The following is a 21303-nucleotide window of genomic DNA, read 5'->3' on the forward strand; positions in this document are numbered from 1 at the left end:
AGCTATCAGGAATCAACCCTTACCACTATACTGCAACTATTATAATGAACTAATAACTGTTACAATTAACTAATAAATAACCAGCAGCTATCAGGAATCAACCCCGGGTCAACCACTTACAAAATGGTGATGCTAATCACTGCACCACCACACCCACAATGAACTAGTAACTATTCCCATTAACTAATACATATTACAATAAACTAATAACTATTATAATTAACTATTACCCTTTTACAATAAACTAATACATATTACAATGACCTAATAAAAGGTCTAAAGTTCCATCTCTCCATATTTGTAATGTTCATGGGGTTGCAGAGGAAAGTTGATTTGCTAAAATATTGCTTTTTCACGTTGCCATGTATTTGTCAAATACTCACTGAATGAAATAAGACACATTCACAATACTCATTCAAAGTGTCAGTTTATTTCTTTAATTGCGGAACTCAAAACAAAATGGCATCCAGCCATTGTCATTTTTGTCAGTTTGAAATCAGTAGAAGGTACCTGAAAGGCTGTCAACTGTCAGCCCACGTAGTTCTAAACACAATATAAACAGTGCTTACAGGGCTAAATCAGCTATGTAGACAAAAGCAAAAAATAAAAAACATAATTTTTTAACAGAAAAAACAACAACAAAACTGTGAAAATTGGCTTATACTTTATAACACATCCAAAATTTGACTTTGAAGACAAGGTCTGTGAGGCCTTTATAGGCGTCCTTATACTCTGGTGACTGGCCCTCCACATCAGTTGGCCAGTACTCCAACCAGGTCTGATGGCCCATCAGGTATATAAAGCTGTAAAGCCACACACACACATATATATAACTGTCAGTGTTAAATGCGAAACAACGTGTGTTTGTTTTCCCATACATCCAAAATGCAAGTCCTTTTTCTGGGTGACTGTGAAAAACATGGGTTTATTACATTAGGCTGTAGGGGTGCTTTGTAATGTTTCAAAACATCTGTGTCTAAAAAGCTTGACACAGGGACGCATCAGTACTGAGAAATGCCTGAGTCCGACTTATTGGCGCCATCTAGGACATAGTAATGGAAGTGCATGGAAGGTGGCATTTCCTCACCTGCCCTCACGCTGCACCATGTCCTCCCTGTGGCCCATAATCAGGTAGGTCTTCCCCTCCTGCAGCCCCACGTTAATCCTGCAGTTAGGATGGTCAATGAACTCACGCGTTTGGCCCTCAACACCAAAGTCAGCACCTGGAGGAGAGAGAGAGAGAGAGTCAGAGAGAGAGAGGGAGAGAGAGAGAGAGTCAGAGAGAGAGAGAGAGAGAGAGAGGGAGAAATGGAAAATTGTAAGAACACTGCACTGCTTTTCCAAGAACACTGTCATATCCTGTTAACAAAATGGAAAAACAAATGCAAGAACACCAATGAATGAATGAATGAATAAAATAATGAATTAATGCATTTAACCAACGGTACACCTGGAATACGTCCATTGTGTTTGACTCTAATCAGAAACTTGCGTATGGTTTAATCCGGAAACCTACGTAAACCTTCAGCCTACTGTAAAACTGTAACCAGATGCCACTTTAACCACAGCCCCTGAGTTTGGACAAAAGCCACGTCTCTACAGATGTTCTCTCACTCTCTCCACTGGCATTGCCCGGAACACATTTCTTGTTCGCCCACCCTCAAGGGTGAAGACCCACTCTCTTTGTCCTCTTACACCAAAGAGAACAGACAACGCTCTAGGGCTGAACGATTTGAGAAAATAATCTAATTGCTTTTTTTCCCAACAAAACGTAATGAATGATTTAAATATGACCAACACAATATTAGATACATTTAGTGTAAAATATGCTTTCCCACATTTTAAATGTTTCTTTAACTGCTCATTACAGAAAGAACACAAGAACAACAAATCGGTGGCTTTGCCACTGTGCATTTAAGTTATTTAAACAAGGTCATTGTAAGTATAAACACAAGGCATGCACTTTTTAAACACTGTGTGCAAAATTTACCATCTTAAAAATCTACCATCTTTTTAAACAACGTTGTAATCGCGGACGTTGCGGTTAGAAAATCACGTTTTACCATATCGCGATTTAATCACAAATGCAATTAATCGTTCAGCCCTACAACGCTCTCACGTTTGTCTTACGGCAAACAACTGCTGTCAGATCTCTCGTAAGCCAGGTACGGACCGCTCACGTAGACTAAGTAAGTTAAGTGCGAGCAGCTAACCAAAAGCCTGCTAGCTAACTCTGCAACCTAAGCGAGCAAACAAGCACGACATGACAAGCACGACAAGACAAAATGCAACGGAACGAGCGATTGAATCCTCCAACCTAAAGCTACGACTTCCTCTATCTAGCAACATCTCCATCATCTCTTTTCTCTGCCTCATCAACGTCGGATCCGCCAACACAACCCCTTTTCCAAGGACTGAACTCCGACACAACTGGCCATTTAGCTATCCTACCTACTCACTACCTGGCTAAGCATAGGACTGTTCACCTTTGCCATTGTCCGAACAAAGGAACACGCACACACACACATTCTTTCTGGTGCGCAACCGAGAGCACACACCCAAGCACACACATACACATACTCTCACACATACCCTCCTTTAATTCATTAGTTGGTTACATTTAGCTAGATTACCTATTGTGTGGTATTTCTTATCATTGTGTAAATAAATACTTTGGTTATATACGCGGGTCTATTTAATGTTACACAAGAAAGAATGCTGCCAACCTCGTCTATTCAGAACTCCAATGACCTAAAACATTGCTATTAATAAACTTTGGTTGTAGTTATTGAAACAAAAAACATAATTGAATGACAAGACGACAAAAAGAACAGGAAGATAAATAATGCTAAGGCAACTGCATACCCTTTTTGATGACCTGGGTGACATTCATGTGGTAGATGTCTGTGTGGAGAGTCAGGTCCATCTTCTCCACTGTGACTTTATAAACTGAGGAGAACAACAACATGGATACAAGCAGTATGTCAGTCAAACGTCATATGCATCTCACAGATGGACACACACACACACACACACACACACACACACACACACACACACACACACACACACACACACACACACACACATCATCTCACCCTCTACACACACACACACAGACACACACACACACACACAAATGAAAGGTGTGTTCACCATAGTCCAAGCCTGGTTTACATGCCTTGTCAGATCTGTCACCGTCTTCCACTTCTCCTGTCTTCTGAATACAGCAGCTTTCTATAAGTTATCAGGAACAAACACATTAGCTATCTCACAAACAATCACACAAACAAACACTCACTTTCCTATAATTACTTTCTATAAGTTATCGAGAACAAACACATTAGCTATTTCTCACACACACACAAACATAACAGAAAGGATAACTAAGGATGTGGTCACAGCCTGTAAATAGAAGGGAGAGTGTGAACAAATTATTAGCCCCTAGGAAATGATTCAGGGAAAATCAGTGTACTAAAGTTTAAAGTCAGTACTCTAGAGTGAAAAGTACACTTTAAAGTTTTTGAGGAAACTTCTTTTTGATTGAGGTGACACCAGAGAAAATATTAAAAACAAGAAGTGGATCGGTGTGCACATGACTATATGCTTCTATGAAGAACACGGTAACTATGGCGTGGCAATGGGATGGACTGATATGCAGGTAATCTACCTACTAACCTGCTAACCTACCTTCAGCGCACTTGCAGAGGTCTTTGTAACAGATCTTCTTCAGCTCGCCACCCATCTTTAGAGGGTGGTAGAACCGCACACAGCGGTTATCTGAAATTAAACCAAGTTTACATTAATGAGTTGATGTAGAATTGCTGCAGGATGAGGTCACTCTTTCTCTCTCCAGTCATGTTTTGTGTGTCTTTCCTTACCCATATCAAAATACTCGTACACAGTCACTGCAGCAGGTTGAAGCAGACCCACCTCCATCCTTTTGTGGATCCTAAAAGCAATTTTGTCTGCTCTGGTATGAGATACCTGAAAGAGAGAGAGAGAGAGAGAGAGAGAGACAGAGAGAGTGGCAGGGATGGAGCAGAGGTAGTAAGAGAGAGAGAGAGAGAGAGAGAGAGAGAGAGAGAGAGAGAGAGAAACAAAGTAATGAAGAGAGGTAAACACAAAAGGGAATATGATGGAGAGAATGGCATTGTTTGTAGATCCAGAATGAGAAAATGTAATGGAGGTTGGGGAAATGAAGGAGAAAAAGAAGAGGTAAAAGGCAAGGAGAAGATGACAGAGGAAAACAACAGCTTCTACATAAGGTTTCTAATGAATCCGGTCTTAGGTCCACGAAAGATTGTTGATATTTGAGCTCAAAAGACAATTTACAGAGCCAGGGCTGTGTACAAACACCCGAGTTTGTTTTTGTGCTGATACCTCTACGCAGCCTAGTAGTGTATGGAATTATAATTGCAGATTACACCTTTTAGAAACAGAAACAGAGAGGCAGGCAGGCAGGCAGGCAGGCAGGCAGGCAGGCAGGCAGGCGGGCAGGCGGGCAGGCGGGCAGGCAGGCAGTCTTGCTGATTCACCTGATCCAGGTAGATAATGAGGGAGCCTCTGTCTGACAGCATCCTGTCCATCTCAAATTTCTGGATGTACCTGTCTGCACCTGTGGACAACTACAAGCAAGAGAGAAGCCAAAGATTAGAACTTTTTTTCAACCTCTTTAACTCATCTAAAAATGACTAAATGATTCTATGTCGCCCCATCCCTGCTCTGTCTAACCTTTGATTAAACAACAACAACAACAACACCAACAGCAACTACACTATATTGTTAGGCCACTCACTCCCTTGAGGTCAGTTTCATCCACACTGAAGCCAGTCAGCAGTCCAATGTCCAGGATGGACATGGTAGCATCACGTTCTTTTGAGAGGTACCTGAGGATAATGATGAACACATTTCAAGTCCAGATTGCCATATCATGCGTTCCACACATACTGATGATAATGTATATCTATACTGAAATTCACAGTTGAAGTTGAAGTTGAAGTTGAAGTTGAAGTTGAAGTTGAGGTTCAAGTTAGCAGACTATTGTGTCATTTTGGCTATTGTGTACATGTCAACTGTTTAAGCAGACATAGGATCTTTCATAGAATCAGAGATTTGTGAGTGAGCGTGCATGCAGAGATGTGGATGTGTGAGAGGTTGTGGCTGTGCATGTACATGTGCGTTTGCAAATGTGCACGATTTGTGTATCTGCTCTACAAATATGTCGCTCAGCAACAGCAAAACCCAAATGTCTCAGACAGATATTATGAACTTACAAGACATCAATGGTGAGCAGGTACGTTTCAGTGGACTCCATGTATGTTACTGCGGAATGAAAAAGAATAATCTGATTGGTTATGAACTGGCATTCTGTTACATCACTTTGGAATGAATAAGAGGAATCTGATTGGTTATAAACTGGCATTCTGCTCCTCCAGCCACTAATCGTACCTTTGTCTTGCTTCTCCAGCTTCACCTCTAAATCAAACATCTTGCATTCTGTGGTTATGTCACTGGGCATGGCATAGTACTGAGTAAATAACTGGACAGAGATAAAAAAAAAGATAACACCCCATTTCAAAACACTCAACAACTATATTCAGATTTGTTTTATGTGAAAATTTGGCCTTACAGTGCATTTCCATTTTTGACATGAGGTCCGTTTAGTTAAATTGTAGTTTTGTCAACTAAAATGATGACATGTAAGTAAGTAAGTAAGTAAGTAAGTAAGTAAGTAAGTAAGACTTTATTTACATAGCACATTTCGTACAAGAGTTGCAGTTCAAAGTGCTTTACATAAAATCAATAAAAGCAAGCAGCAAGAGCAATACATGGAGTAAAATAATGATCAACATCGTATCAGAACCTGATGTTCCGATAGGCTTCTTGGATTACTAAAATCATGATAAAAGGTATAAAAGTAATAAAAGTAATAAAACCCTTCTGCCTTGTCTTTAGCTCAGATGTATGTCTTTAATCTATGTCTACGTAAGTGAGCCTTACCGACAGAGTTGCCACCCCAGTCCCAGTGGCAGTCACAGTCAGGTTTTGATTTATGTCCATCTGCAAGTCAGCAAATATTATATTATATTATATTATAATATATTATATATTGAACATAAAACATGACATATGAAAACATGAAATCCTTTTATATAACATTATGTTTCACAACAACAAAACAAGAAATACGAGTGTTGGCATTTGCAAATGAAAATACATCCATTGCATTTTAAATTTTCAGCAAAAAAAAAAAAAAAAAAAAAAACAGTGCTCACACCTTGTCTGATCGGGTTATGAAGGCATTGCTTTTGGTGAAAGTCCACCTAATAGGCCTGGTGCGCTCGGAGACCATGATGTAAATGGCAATGTCCAGGTTCTGGTCCTGCTGCTTGTCCTGCGCTATTCATTTAGGTGCAAGATGATGCAATCTCACAACATAATCCTTACGGATATAAAGACAAGTGACTAGATAGCCTACTAGCTGGCTAGCCTGCTAACTAGCTCTCTAGTCCAGTCTGTTATGCTATTTTCACACGCTACACCACGCCCACTCAAAGCGATGGAAGTGTTTCGCATCACTGGCATGTATCCGTACCGTTATGCCCTGCTTAGCTGACCAATCAGAGCACACTAGGCTCATAGAGAGGTGGGACTTAAAGACACAGGAGGTTTAACAGAGCATTTCAGACAGAGGGTGAATAGAGATGTACAGTATGAGAAAATAATGTGCTTTCAAACCAGCACTGCAAAACTGCAAAAGTCCTCACTTATTGATGATGGATCCCATTAGACTGGCAAACAGTTCCTAGTATCACAGCCCAACTTTCCATTCACAATAGCTTTAATCAAACACATCAGGGTATTTTCAGAGATATAAGCAGACAAAGTGCTCAAAACATTTATAGTCATTCACATAAAATTTAAAAGGAGTAGAATAGATGTAGGCAATGTTCTGGGAGATATGTAAATGTGAGACCTTACTTTATCAACAATCCGTGTGTCATTGGCACTCTAATCGACCCCCATTGGTTAATTTACTTCCTATTCTGGGTACATGGAACATCGTTAAGAATCATCTTAAATAGAAATGCCCAATCTACTGTTTCTATTTCTAGGGTTATTAATTTATAGGGCAGGCTCTTTTTTCTTATAGTAAATGTAGAGTATATATTTTTTTCCAGTCTGTTTCCTGGAAGTTACAACTATGACTGTGGTGTTGTTACTATCGTGTCGAGCTACAGGAGCAAGAGGAACACTGAAAGAATGTATAGTGTCTGAAGCAAATTGAGACTTGTGCTGTAGAAGTGTGACTACAAAGGATTTTTTCATTGAGGTTAGGTTTGGGACCAACCTGAGGCCGTGAAGTAAGTACTGGCTGGTGTGCCGGGCATCTGCTTCTTTGGGATTTGGCTCAGAATTTCCTCAATTTGTTGCCCACCTTGTTTACAGAGGTAAGAAAGTGAGAGACATATAGAGATATAAAGAGTGAAAGACATATAGAGATATACAGATTTTTTTCCAGAGATAAATAAACAGATAAATATTACAGCGAGTGATAGGCGAGATTAAAGAGGTATGTCTGAAGTGTACGTTTAAAGGTTTTCACCGTTTCAGCCATTCTTAGGTATTCTGGCAGAGTATGTCAAAGGCTGGGGGCATAGAAACTTAAAGCTGCTACTCCATGTCTCTTTGTCCTGGCTTTTGAGACTGTTAGGAGTTCAGTGCCAGATGACCTCAGGGATCTACTGGGTGTGTACCTTGAAAGCATGTCTGATATATATTCAGGTGCATGACTATGCTATGGAGTGATTTATAGATTAGTAAGAGCATCTTCAAATCAATTCGATTCAATCGATTCGATTCGAACAGGTAACCAGTGCAGTGATTTCAAGAGTGGTGTGATGTGGGCCCCCCCCTCTCGTTTTAGTGAGGACTCATGCTGCTGCATTCTTTACTGTTTGTAATAGACTAATGGCTTTGTTTGGTAGAACAGACAAAAGCGAATTACAGTAGTCTAGCCTGCTCGTGATAAAAGCATGCATCAGTCAGAAACGGTTGCACCTTAGCAATGTTTCTTAAGTGATAAAAGGATATTTTAATCATATTTTTAATATGGGTTTCAAAATTGAGATCTGAGTCAAATATGACACCTAGGTTTCTGGCCTGGTGCTTGGTGTTAAGTGCTAGTGTTTTTAAATGTGCAGATAGTTTCTCTCTTTTGGCTTTTTCAACAACGACTAACACCTCTGTTTTATCTTGGTTGAGCTGGAGAAAGTTTTGTGACATCCATACATTTATATCAGCAATGCAATTGAGCTGTAGTTGTTAGGTGTTACAGAAATATAGAGCTGGGTGTCATCTGCATAGCTATGATAATTGATGTTGTGCCTCCTAATGACAGTACCAAGGCATACATGTATAGACTGAAAAGTAAGGGCCCTACAATGGATCCTTGAGGGACCCCACAGGTCATACAAATGTTTTTTGAGCTTTGGTCTCCAAGGGCGACAAAGTTTCCCTGGCCAGTTAGATAGGTCCTAAACCAGTTTAGGACTAGACCAGTGAGGCCAACACAATTTTCAAGTCTTTCAATATATATATATATGGAGTGAGAGACATATAGAGATACAGTGCCCTCCACAATTATTGGCACCCCTAATGAATATGAGCAAAACACGCTATGAAGAAAGATGTCTTTTCTGTTTATCCTCTTGGTCTTTCACTCAAAATATTCACAAAAATCTTACCTTTTCATTGAAGTAAAATTATTGAAAGGAAAAAAAATTGTTGACAATAAATAAATATATTTCCCCAAAACATGTGTGCCACAATTATTGGCACCCCTTAATTTAATGTTTTGTGCAGCCTCCCTTTGCCAAGATAACAGCTCTGAGTCTTCTCCTATAATGCGTGATGAGGTTGGTGAACACATGGAACGGGATCTGAGACCATTCCTACATGCAGTATCACTCCAGATCCTTCAGATTCTGAGGTCAACGTTTGTAGACTAGGCTTCAGCTCATCCCACAGATTTTCTATGGGGTTTAGGTCGGGGGACTGTGATGGCCATGGCAAAACCTTTATTCTGCGGTCGGTGAACCATTTTTGTTGATTTTGAGGTGTGCTTCGGATCATTGTCCTGCTGGAAGGTCCAACCACGGCCCATTTTAAGCTTACTGGAGAGGGCTGTTAGGTTTTCATTTAATATCTGCTGGTATTTGATGGAGTCCATGATACCATGTATCTTAACAATATGTCCAGGGCCTGGAAGAAAAACAGCCCCACAACATCAAAGATTTGCCACCAGACTTCACATTGGGTATGAGGTGCTTTTCTGTATGGCTATCTTTCTGTCTACGCCAAACCCACCTTTGATGTTTGTTGCCAAAAAGCTTCATTTTGGTCACATCTGACCATATAACTCGGTCCCATTGAAAGTCTGACTTACATTTGGAAAACTGTAGGCGCTTTAGTTTGTTGTTGATTGACAGTAGAGGCTTTTTTTCTGGCAACCCTCCAAAACAACTTGTGGTGATGTAGGGGGTGTCTTATGGTAGTTTTGGAGACTTTCTGACCCCAAGACTCAACTAACCTCTACAATTCTCCAGCTGTGATCCTTGGATATTCTTTTGCCAGTCGAACCATCCTCCTCACGGTGCGTGGGGTCAATGTACAGACACGTCCTCTTCCAGGCTGATTCTTAACATCTCTTGTCGCTTAAACTTCTTAATTATTTCCATGATAGTAGAAAATGGGTATTTTCAACTGTTAAGAGATTTTCTTGTGTCCATTTCTTGATTTGTGCAGCTCAACAACTTTTCGTCGCACATTGTCACTGTGTTCTTGGGTCTTTCCCATAGTGATGAATGACTAATGGAATTTGGCCTGTATCACCTCATATTTGTACGCCAGTGGAACAGGAGTCCTGGTTGACCTCTTAAGAGTTCCTTATCAAACAGGTGAACTTAAAAATGTAAAACATGACTGGAAATATACTTCAGTTAGATTTTAATTATAAGATTTTTCTAGGGGTGCCAATAATTGTGGCACACATGTTTTGCGGACAAATATTTATTTAATCTCAACAGTTTTTTTTTCTTTCAATAATTTTACTTCAATGAAAAGGGAAGACTTTTTTGAATATTTTGAGTGAAAGACCAAGAGGATAAACAGCAAAGACATATTTTTTTATAGCCTGTTTTGCTCATATTCACTAGGGGTGCCAATAATTGTGGAGGGCACTGTATATACAGAGCAAGAGAAAAATAATGAATGATTCTCAGTATTAGGAATAAAAAACAGAAGGTACTAGGTGTTTTAAATATAATAATATTAATATTAAAGTATTACTAAAGTATCATGCACTTTATACATTATACATACTACTACAACAACTACTACCATTAATAATAATGATAATAATAATAATACTTAATATAGAATAACTGTCAATTATCCAACTGATGATGATTCAAGTTTCGTGTCAAGAACTTCATATCACATTCACCATGCTCTGCTGGGTTCAGGACGACTTTCTTCATGGGAACCTGCGTCCATACACCTTCAGACTGTGATAAAAAAGAAATTACATCCATCCACCTTTAACCTCTATATCCATCCATCCATCAATCCATCATCCCACTCATCCATTGATTCAACCATCAATCTACTTATTCGTTTCTTATTTTAAACTTACCATTCTCAGCAGGTTCATAATATATCCATCTATCCATCCATTCACCCATCTATCCAACTATCTATCTATCTATCTATCTATCTATCTATCTATCTATCCCTTCATCCATCCATCCAGTCATCCTTCTACTGATTTGTTTGTTTGTTTGTTTGTTTTTTTCTGGAGATAAACTCACCACCACCAGCAGGTCCTTATTGACACCATCGTGGAGGTGTGGCTTGTCGTACACAGATGCCTTCACCTCAATGGTGTGTTTGCCCAGCTGCATGGGGATCACGACAAAGGGAACTGCTTGTGACGTCATGGCATCTATTTTGATGGTGGTCCGGTACTTGCCCTTCTCGGTGGCCACGCTGCACACGTCTTTGGTCTCCAAAAGCTCCACACGCACCTGGAAGATGGAGAGAGAGTGTCTCTTTGGTGTTTGTCCCTATTACAGTAAAGTGATTGTTTTTTTTCATTAACATTCATAGGCAAACCCATACAATTCACAATCAATAATTGTTAACCATACTTCATAAACAGCTGTTTTTTTGTGTGTAGCAATACAAATTGATTTGAAATTTCCTCCATAATTTTAATGGCTGGCAAAACACTGTATAACTGTAGTGTGTTGCAAACGAAGAGGGCTAACACATTGAAAAGTAATTCTGATTTCGCTCTCTAAAGATTCAACAAAAAATGTTACCTTGATTTCGTAGTCATTGTAGTTGTAGAGGATGGCTTTGATTTCAATCTGCTCATTTCGCACTACAGAGTAAGGCAGCTTCAGATCGATGAAGAAATCTTTCATTACAATCATTTCGTAGGGCTCCGCCACACAGATCCCTGAGGAAACAGAGGTGGATGCACAAAGAAAGGCAAGACAATGAGATAAAATGGAGTGGCTTGAGCGCAATAGCACCAGCATACAGATAGGTGGCACTATCTGTGTGAGTGTTGAGCTCTAACATGAAGATCTGTGCTTTCTAACAACAGTTCTGTAAGTTCTGAGAAAGAAAAAATGATTACAAAGAAATTACATAATATATGTTTTGTTTAATAACATTTTGATCCACCAATTTGACTGGATGGACACATGGAATAAAATGATACTGGCTATTGTAACACTCCAAGGTAGGTATAGTTTGCTAGATGAATATGCTTAACTCTGGGCTAGTATCAGATGGTTATATGTATAACTACAGAGCCTTAAGGAATGAATGTCAGCAGAGAAAGACCACACAATAAAGAAACTGGAATCAGAGGGTAGAATTAGTAGGAATCAGTGTCGGCTCCTGGAAAAAATTCTTAGGGGGGGCATATTTTTGATAATGATTAAGGCGACCCATTCAGTAGTTACATTAAGCAAGACAATTGTATCAATTTGTTGTTAGCTGATTAACTCATACAGTAATACAATACACACAACAGAAATATTTCCCCTCTACCTACATAGCTAGAGTAGCTAGTTACAGGTGGAAAGCTATGAAAGAAAGTTGCATCCAGGAGCCTTCATAAGCAAACATGATGTGGCTCCACATTAAAATATCCCACTTTTTCATTATCCACATGTCTCAAAAGTTGTATGATGTAACATAGCTTAACAGGACACATGATGTCCAATAACAACATAAAGAAGGGGGCAACATATAAGTCAAAACCAACAATATTTATTGACTGATCTTGAAAGTAGTGGCTTACAAAAGCTAAATAAGTCATCACATAGAAAATAACTCAGTGTTAGTGCAAGAAGCGAACATTCACACTGTAAAACCTATGACAAGTGACAGTGGTATATAGGAATACAGACCGCGTTAGCCACTTCACAGCCTGCTAGCCGATTTTCTTACGTTCCAATTCTTGGATGTAGGATTCTCCCCCCCCCCCCCCCCCCCCCCCCCCCCCTTGTAGAAACCTGTTGAATGGATACATTTGGTCTAGGAAGTCCTAAATGTTTTGTTGTCAATGTATCTTCATTAGTACGCCGACTTTCAAAGAACGAATTGAGTTGTTGCACTGAATGTTAAAAATGGATTAAACAAGAGAGTCAATGAGAGAGATCTGGGGCGATTTCCATTTTGCCCAAAAAGGAGGCGGGGTCATTTCAAGCGCCACGTTTGCCTGTCTGTTGCCTGAGTGACTGTTGGCTGATTCGACAATGACATGCAGAGGCAGATCAGACGGTCTAGTGGTAGAATCCGACAGAAAAAAAAACTCCTTTTCCCGTAGGCAGTGCGTCGCCCCAATCGCCCGTATGGACAAGCCGCCCACTATATTATAGAAATGAACAGTACAGAACATACGATGGGGTGTAAACATCAGTGGTATCAGTAGTGTTGCATGCTGGGTGTGTGATTGTGTGTGTGTGTGTGTGTGTGTGTAGGGGTGTCTGAGAGCGAGTGATGCAAGTGTTGAGTAGGCTAGAGTGATTGACATTTAATAACACCTAAAACAAAGTTAGACTTACGGAAGACATTAGATGAGTAAAGAAGACACCAAGAAGCACCATGAGTGTGAATACAGATCGCAAAGAGTAGTATAAAATTCAGTCAGTGATATTTGCTAATCATTGGAATTAGAGTCAATAATATGTGTTCTGTGTAGCATACATTAACGTAGGTCCCGGCGATGTTAGAGGGATGGGCCGTTTGTTGAGCGGAGTGGGCTGGTATTTTGGACCATCCCAACCCCGTCGGCCCACCAGGGATTCCCCCGGTATCCCCGATGGCCAGTCCGCCCATGTCTGTGAGAGAGTGAGCTTACTGATTTACCATGAGTTTTTGAAATGCTGATGGCTGTAACCTGCCAACTGGTGATGGAGTCTTTCAGGAAGCTCTTCTTTGTAATGGAGGTGGTAGTGCTGGAATTGGCAGAGATGACAGTCGTATATATTGTACATTTATGTCATTGTTCAAAGGACTTTTGAATTATTATTATTCTCAACTAAAATTATTACATTTTTGTAATAAATGTATTAGTTCAGTAATATCAGAAAGGAATGAAGACAGAGAAATTAATAAATGGTAGATGAACTAAACAGATGTATTTCTCCTTCATAAAAATAACCATAGTTATTTTGTCAGTTAGTCAGTTAGTTCTCAATGCCTCTCTCACCAGTGTTTGTCATTTGGGGGGCACTGGGGAAGATCCCCATCATCCCAAAGCCAACTCTCTGGGAACTGGGAACGGGAAACAATGTTGTCCCAGTCTGTGTAGTAATCATCATCCTCACTACCTGTGTAGAAAAGGAACAAGTTCAGTTTTCAGTTTTATTCATTAATATAGCAACTATAATGATGTATGAAGGCCTTAACCTAGAAATGGAACGGTTTCACATGAATACACATGAATACACATGAATACATATGATCAAGATGTTTTTGTCTCGTGTTTGTGCTGCTCCAAAGTTTTGTCTGGGCACACGTACTGTATATATGTGTGTACTTGTTTGATATAGTGTGTGTGTGTGTGTGTGTGTGTGTGTGTGTGTTTGTATATGTGTATGTGATGGAGATCATTTCAAAACACTTTTAACGACTTAAGAATATATTAATCATTTATGAAAACTGCTTGAGGGTAACAGCAGTTCAAGATAACATCATTATACACTTATATTCATTTCCAAATTTGAAATGTTTTGTAGGCCTACTATTATTTATATTGATATACTATTATTGATTGCCTACATAAGCTGTTTATACCTTACTAAGCTAGCCTACTAATATGAAAGAAATAGCCTAGTCCTCATCAAAACCAGAGTCCGCATATTTAACATGTTTTATACAATTACATTTATGAAAACTGAATTAAACATGAACTTGTCTTGTCTTGTCTGTCACATGCACATGGCTATCTCCTCAACTTGTTTGTGTGTGTTACTTGGTCAAAATTCCATGAAGCATGTTACATTTTTTACGGATAAATATTGACTGAAATACATGTTAGAACATAATTAACAGACACAGCTCAAAACAACAGGTGGCATGGTATTGGGATGGAAATCCCACTGGTGGCTGTGGAGGAACTTACTGAACTTACTCAGAGAGCTGTGTAGGTCCTGAATGGTGATGGCTCTACGTCTCCTCTGGGGTGGCTTTGGGCATGTGGGTTCTGGGGAGAGGAGACACAAAACAACCCTAACAGACTGAGCAAGACCTGAATGACACCCATTAACTATGTATTATTATTATTATTTTTATTATGATTATAATGATTATTATTATTATTATTATTGTTATTGTTATTGTTGACCGTGCATCGCATATCGTATATAGGACATTATGCTTGTCTGCTGGAAGCTAAACTTAAGAAAAGCTTCATAGAGGTTCCTGGTGCATGAGTGTTGGTGGTGTCTACCTTGACGTGATTCTGTTTCTCCAGCAGTGCTTGATTTGAAGATGAGACCAGCATCATGAAACACCCCCATACTGTTCTTACCGCTGCCTGCTGTGCAACCTGTGTCAGACTTCTCAACAATATCCCAGATCTGTGTTGGGATGCACACAAACAAGTAAACTTACAAAATCAAGATAATTCGTGCCAGAGGGATGACTCACAAAACAAGAGAAGAAAACATTTTTTAAATCAGCATAAAACTGAGAATTAAAAAAAAAACACGATTGAAAATCCATAATCCAATAACTACCATTCTGTGAAACCTATTTTCATATGACTTTATTTTATATTATTTTTTATACATTTTATAAATATTATAATATGCAAAAATATGTCAGATAGACCTTGTTAATTCCCAGTTGACGATATATGGAATGTAGCCCTTTATTAAACCACAAGATTTGGCTTATAATTTAAAGAATAATATGATGTCATATCAATATTGCTTTCGTGGCTGTTGTCAACAATGATGATATACAGGGATTGAACTTTGTAATGTGAGTGTATCTGGGATCAAGGTGGGAATCCTAAAAGAAAGCACCCTAGTATGTTATTGAGGAGTCACACATATTTCTCTTCGGCCACCAGACCCACTCTAGGCCCCAGGGTCTCTATCATCACCTTGCTCTGGGAGAGTCTGTGCTTGTTATTGAGGACGTAGACTCCTTTATTCACAGCCATCAGGCCCACTCTGGCCTATGATCATACACTGATACTGATCATCTGTGCACTATGAGGACACAATATCATCACCTTGCTCTGGGAGAGTCTGTGCTTGTTATTGAGGACGTAGACTCCTTTATTCACAGCCATCAGGCCCACTCTGGCCTATGATCATACACTGATACTGATCATCTGTGCACTATGAGGACACAATATCATCACCTTGCTCTGGGTGAGTCTGTGCTTGTTGTTGAGGACGTAGACTCCTTTATCCACAGCCACCAGACCCACTCTAGCCCCGGGGTCTCCAGTGATCTTCAGACTGAAGTACTCGCGGGGGGAGTAGACTGCAGTAGGGCGAGAGGGTTCCACTTTCAGCTAGAGAGAGAAGAAGAGAGGGGGAGGGTTTCAGGATGTGAAACGTGTTCCTGTGGCTAAACACCAAGATCATGGGTTGAATACCCATGTAACAGGCATACTGATAGTAATACATATCTATAGCTTTGGATAAAAGTGTCTGCAAGTAAAAGTAGTAGTAGTAGCAGTAGTAGTAGTAGCAACAGTAGTATAGTCATTGTAGTAGTAGCTATTGTAGCAGTAGTAGCAGTAGTAGTATAGTCATTGTAGTAGTAGTTGTTGTTGCAGTACTAGTAGTAAGTCCTTAGCACTGGCTGGGGGAGCAAGTTCGTAATAGTAGGACCCGCAGTTGTGTTTGTACAGGTGGTTCCTGTGGTTCCTGTGGCTAAACTGGTAGAGCAAGGTGCTAACGACACCAATATTACCCAGGGAACAAGGATACTGATGGAAATGGATATCTTATTTTGTGCGGCTAATCTCTTTGAATAAAATTGCCAAAAGAATAAATGTACATGTGGGAATACACAAAACTGCACGGAAAAGATCTTTACCGTCCCCATGCAGGTGTCCTTCACGTCCACCCAGACTGAGTCAGACACCACCTCAGCAGAGCCCACATGGTAGTAGGCCACGATACGGAAGGAGGGAACCATGTCCTTGGTTACCGGTAAGGACAAAGACACTAGAGTCTGGCCCTGTCTCTTTATCCTCTCAGCACGCATAACTTGCCCTTTGTTCAGGATCTGTTGGAGAAAGAATTTAACAGACACACACACAGGTGCGCGCACACGCACACACACATACACACACACAAACAGACACACGCACTCATGCACGCACAAACACAGGGTCTGTTAGAACACATGCACACATCAGATCCAAAGTTTGTGTCTGTTTCTGATAATTTGTTGGTGTGTGTGTGTGTCTGTGCATGTGTGTGCAGCGCTGAAGATGAAAACACCTACTAGGTAAGTGAAGTCTTGATTCTGTTCTCCAGGGCTTCCTCCCAGGTTCAGGTTGACCTTGATCTGATCTCCGATGGCCAGCTCTGTTGCATCCACACCAATGTGTAGATAGTTATTGGAGCCTCCCTTGGTTTTATAAGGCAACGCTGTCATGGACTGTCTAGCCTGACGAGCATCAGTGAGACCAGGGGACTTGGTCTTCACCTATAAATTACAAATAAACACGTAATCAGCTTGGTGAATTTTGGGATAAAACCATACATGAGAATATGTGATGATCGAGGACAGAGCTGTACAGCAACTAAACCTGACCCTGTGAGAGCCGTAAGAACTGTGCTACAGACAGATAGGTCATTCCACGCCAAACGGGACAAACGCTCCCACTCGGCCGTCTCAGATTTGGCTAAAAAAAAATACACTTCTTAATAGGTATAGTCCAAAATATTTGCTCTCTACTCCCAATAGTTTTTCTCATGGGAAGACATTCAAATGGTAGCAAAAGGTAAGTTTATGACAGAGAGCTTAAACTGCGTTTGTGTATAATATCAAGTCTCTAGCTTTAACATTGAGCTTTCCACAGGCCAGGCAACAGAGCGCAGAGTAAAATTTCCGAGCAAATTCAAGCACCCCGAATACTATGATCACCCAAGCCACACCCTTGGAAATCCATAGTATTCAATTTATGGTACCAGATGTTAAGCCTAGAAAGTTTGAAGGAGCTAGCTTAAACACTTTTCTAGTGATAGCAATTTGAAAATGGCTGTACAGAAAACGCTGCTAAAAAGCGTCTTAAGTACAGGCACCCCCTCACCCCTAAAACATAATTTTGTGACAAAACTATTGGGAGTAGAGAGCTAATATTTTTTCAGCCAAATCTGAGCTGGTCGAGTGGGGAATTTTCCTTAAATTGTCACGTTTGGCGTGGAATGACCCAGATGCAAGAACAGATTGCATGCCCACATTGCGCCATCTGCGCCGTCACTTTAAATAGCGCACTGAAAGACTTTGAGGAGTGAACCGCTGCAGGGTTTGTTTAATGTAAATATGGGTGCAGCAGGTTATATAAAGTAAGTGCTTAGTGGACGGTATAGGTTCAAGTGAAATGCAATCGCGGGTGAAACGGCACAGCGCCGTGCTGTGAGCCTGTGATTCGTATCGCTAATGGACATGGAGAATAGTTTTAAATCGCGGAGCTTACCTGCAGCATAACAGGTGCCGGTCAAAGACTAGCGCATCTGACAGGATTTCCTTTTTCGCGCCAAACAATGGATTGAGATAACAATGGACTGAGATCTGAGATAAGGATGTGTTTGTCCATATGGGATAATGTCATTATATCTGGCTGTCAGAAGCCCAATTACAGTTTTTCTCGATTGCTTTGGCACATTTTTCCAATCACTGTTTACTTTTTCAAAACAGCTCACACACAGCCCTTAACAGAAGATGAAATAACCAAAACACTATTTGATGCTTGCAGAATGACACCATCTTCTCAAAACGTATCACACACCCATCAAAACCAAACATTTCCATCAAAACCTACAATTTGTGCTCAATTGAAAATGTATGTTTTCTCATTTATTTAACAATGGATAACAGAATTCAAACTACAGCTATCAATAGCAACCTCTGAAACCATCACTTCAACTTTTGTGCAAAACCCTCAGAGTATTGACTATTTACCACTAACAACATACTACAATTTGGGTTTTGTACTGAGCACTCTTACTTAGGGAATATACTGTCAGATTTGAAAAAGTATTTGAAATCTGAAAATTTGTATACAGGAAAATATTGTAGTTCTGTTTTTGTATTGCTAAATACTATAATAAGGGGATATTCTAAAGATATTCTAAACAAGGACCTGTCAACACCATTGATTTACATGTGTTCTACTGTGTACAAAATATTGTGTGATAAGTTTTGAGAAGGTGATGTCATTATGCAAACACCATATAGTGTTTTCTTCATTTCAATTTTCTGTTAAGGGCTGTGAGTTGATGGAACTGCAAAATAGCTATTCTACTGTTATTTTGTATAATTTGTATCTGTAACACATATTGATGTTTTCTGCTCTGATTGGTTGTTGCATGGTGGTTCTTGTGTGAGCATAGAAATGCTCATATGGGGGACTGATGGAACCGGAAATATTGTTATTCTGCTGTTGTACGACATTAACAAAGTGTAGCCTCATTTTGTATCTGTAACTAATTATTGGATGTGTACTATGTCTGTCTCACTGAGACCTGAACAAATGGCATGTGAACCCCTCCCCCCCAGATAGCCTCCATCCTGCTATGTACCATGCTATCACGCCCCCTCCCCCCATGGGTGAACCCCTCACCCCACTGTCTCCCCCTTCCTCTCACTTATAGGGTGTGGTCATCCCCTCCCCTATTGTATTCTACCTGACTGAATTGCATAAACACCAACATAGTCTACAGTAAGGTAGGCCTTTCTCTGAGCACCAGCTGAGAGGGGGTCTCCACACAGAAATAAACTCCAGAAACCTGACTACGTCCTCCGGTCCCTTTCTCAACTTTGGCGTGCTCATTTAGATTCTATCAGTGTGAGCTGTTTTGAAAAAGTAAACAGTGAATGGAAAAATGTGCCAAAGCAATCGAGAAAAACTGTAAACACATCAGTGTTCAATGATTGCTTAGAAATGTCTACTCATATGATGGTCTGTGTGTGTCATTTGAACACAAAATACAATTTTGAGGAGACATAACATTGTTTTGAAGGCAAAGTAGCATTTTGAGATATGTAGGGTTTTGCATTTTGTAATAATAATAATAATAATTCATTTTTATATAGCGATTTTCTAAATACTCAAAGATGTTTTACATGTGCAGAGACAAACAGCAAAAATACAAAAGACAGAGGATCAAACAAAACAAACAAACAGAACAGTTTAGTAAAAAAGCTGTGCGAAATGAGTCATGTAGTGGAGGGTAGGGAGCAGGGGTTAGCAGGTGAAGACGAGTTTGAAGAGGTGAGTTTTGAGGGCTATGGTGGGAGCCTGACGGATGTGGATGGGGATTTGTGTGTGTGGTTTTGGGATTTGTGTTTAGAGTTTTGAGAAAATGAGGTATGCTTTTGAAAAATGTGTGTTAGCAATTGAGAAAAACTGTATTAATATTATTAATATTATATATTAATTTCAATGCCAAACAGGATAACATATTTTGAACAAGGTAAGCTCCCTTCCCAAAGGGGCATTTAAATTATATGTCTGCAAAAGTTGTACAGCATAATTAAGTGTTCTAGACAGCGACTTATTACTCCCTGTACAAACCGTCATGGAACACACTGAACAAATTCGATTTTGCGTTGAGGATTTGTGTTGGTCAAACAGTTTTTCAACTAAGACCTCTCTCCCTCTTCAACTTGAGGTTTTCCCATCCATCACAGCTGACTACAGCTGATGACAGAGTTAGGAGATGTTCACTAGAGGTAATGGGTCCTGACAGAGATCATACTTTTTGGCTTATCTCCTTTCACCACACATATCAAAGGAAAATCACGAAGGGGCACTTTTGAAAATGTTGAGGATGAAGAGTATAAAATACCTAAAAATATGTAAAGTAAATTAAGACTTACAGTGAATGCCAGTTTGGAGGATCCACCCAGTGTGTTGATGGTGACTTTTGCCATGCCGTTGGAGAGAGTGCGCCCCAACGCGGATTGACCAAGAGCCGTCACCTCCACATCAACCTTTTCTGCAGGGGAGCCGTCTGGATTGGTCACCAAGACCTGTATGGGCACAAGCATATGCAGATTTAAATAAATCAGACTACGTATTTATAATTTCAGAGTGACCTGTTCTTGTCCAAAACTAGTGTCCCTACTCAATGCATATTGATGAGTTAGGTGTAAACAACCTGGGACACCTCGGTCAAAGAAAATGGCCATTATGTAATGGCCCTGGAATGTTTTTGTGGTCCTCTACCCCCTACAGGTTTTCTTGCCAAATCATGACCCAATAGTGATCACTGAATTACCTTCCCCTTATCATATGAATAGCTGTCATTTGTTAATGGGTGGGTCTTTAGGAGCTGAAACCTCACTCAGAAACTGAAATGTGCAAGGGATTGGTTCTATTCTCTTTACAAAGTGACTATTTATATTTTAGTTTCGAACTGTATATATTTTAAAAGTAAAGGGTTACATTTTTCTGTGGGTGTTCTTTGTATGTCTCTAGGACAAAAACTCTTGGAGCTTTAAAGGCACCGGTGAGAA

The 21303-nt window shown here is 39.9% G+C and overlaps 2 protein-coding genes across 2 annotated transcripts in view; both read right to left on the reverse strand.

Annotated features, from left to right (window-relative positions):
• Nucleotides 1-410: 410 nt before the first annotated feature.
• Nucleotides 411-21303, reverse strand: part of LOC105891048 (complement C3-like) — an 81583-nt gene continuing 60690 nt past the window's right edge. The window contains exons 39-41 of the mRNA XM_042703549.1: nt 2866-2949; nt 1088-1223; nt 411-803 (exon numbers count right to left, since the gene is read on the reverse strand). Coding sequence (XP_042559483.1) covers nt 659-803; nt 1088-1223; nt 2866-2949 — 365 coding nt within the window. The 3' untranslated portion in view covers nt 411-658. The remainder of the gene's footprint in view (nt 804-1087; nt 1224-2865; nt 2950-21303) is intronic.
• Nucleotides 4380-21303, reverse strand: part of LOC105891049 (complement C3-like) — a 25243-nt gene continuing 8319 nt past the window's right edge. Inside the window, exons 11-28 of the mRNA XM_031562546.2 lie at nt 20665-20817; nt 17062-17265; nt 16648-16839; nt 15962-16117; nt 15038-15167; nt 14729-14791; nt 13796-13916; nt 13453-13541; nt 11388-11527; nt 10875-11090; nt 10511-10571; nt 7355-7441; nt 6281-6402; nt 6004-6063; nt 5452-5542; nt 5277-5325; nt 4799-4889; nt 4380-4628 (exon numbers count right to left, since the gene is read on the reverse strand). Of these exons, the coding sequence (XP_031418406.1) occupies nt 4395-4628; nt 4799-4889; nt 5277-5325; nt 5452-5542; nt 6004-6063; nt 6281-6402; nt 7355-7441; nt 10511-10571; nt 10875-11090; nt 11388-11527; nt 13453-13541; nt 13796-13916; nt 14729-14791; nt 15038-15167; nt 15962-16117; nt 16648-16839; nt 17062-17265; nt 20665-20817 (2259 nt within the window). The 3' untranslated portion in view covers nt 4380-4394. The remainder of the gene's footprint in view (nt 4629-4798; nt 4890-5276; nt 5326-5451; nt 5543-6003; nt 6064-6280; nt 6403-7354; nt 7442-10510; nt 10572-10874; nt 11091-11387; nt 11528-13452; nt 13542-13795; nt 13917-14728; nt 14792-15037; nt 15168-15961; nt 16118-16647; nt 16840-17061; nt 17266-20664; nt 20818-21303) is intronic.

The sequence above is a fragment of the Clupea harengus genome, chromosome 24 (assembly GCF_900700415.2).
Source record: "Clupea harengus chromosome 24, Ch_v2.0.2, whole genome shotgun sequence".
Taxonomy (NCBI): domain Eukaryota; kingdom Metazoa; phylum Chordata; class Actinopteri; order Clupeiformes; family Clupeidae; genus Clupea; species Clupea harengus.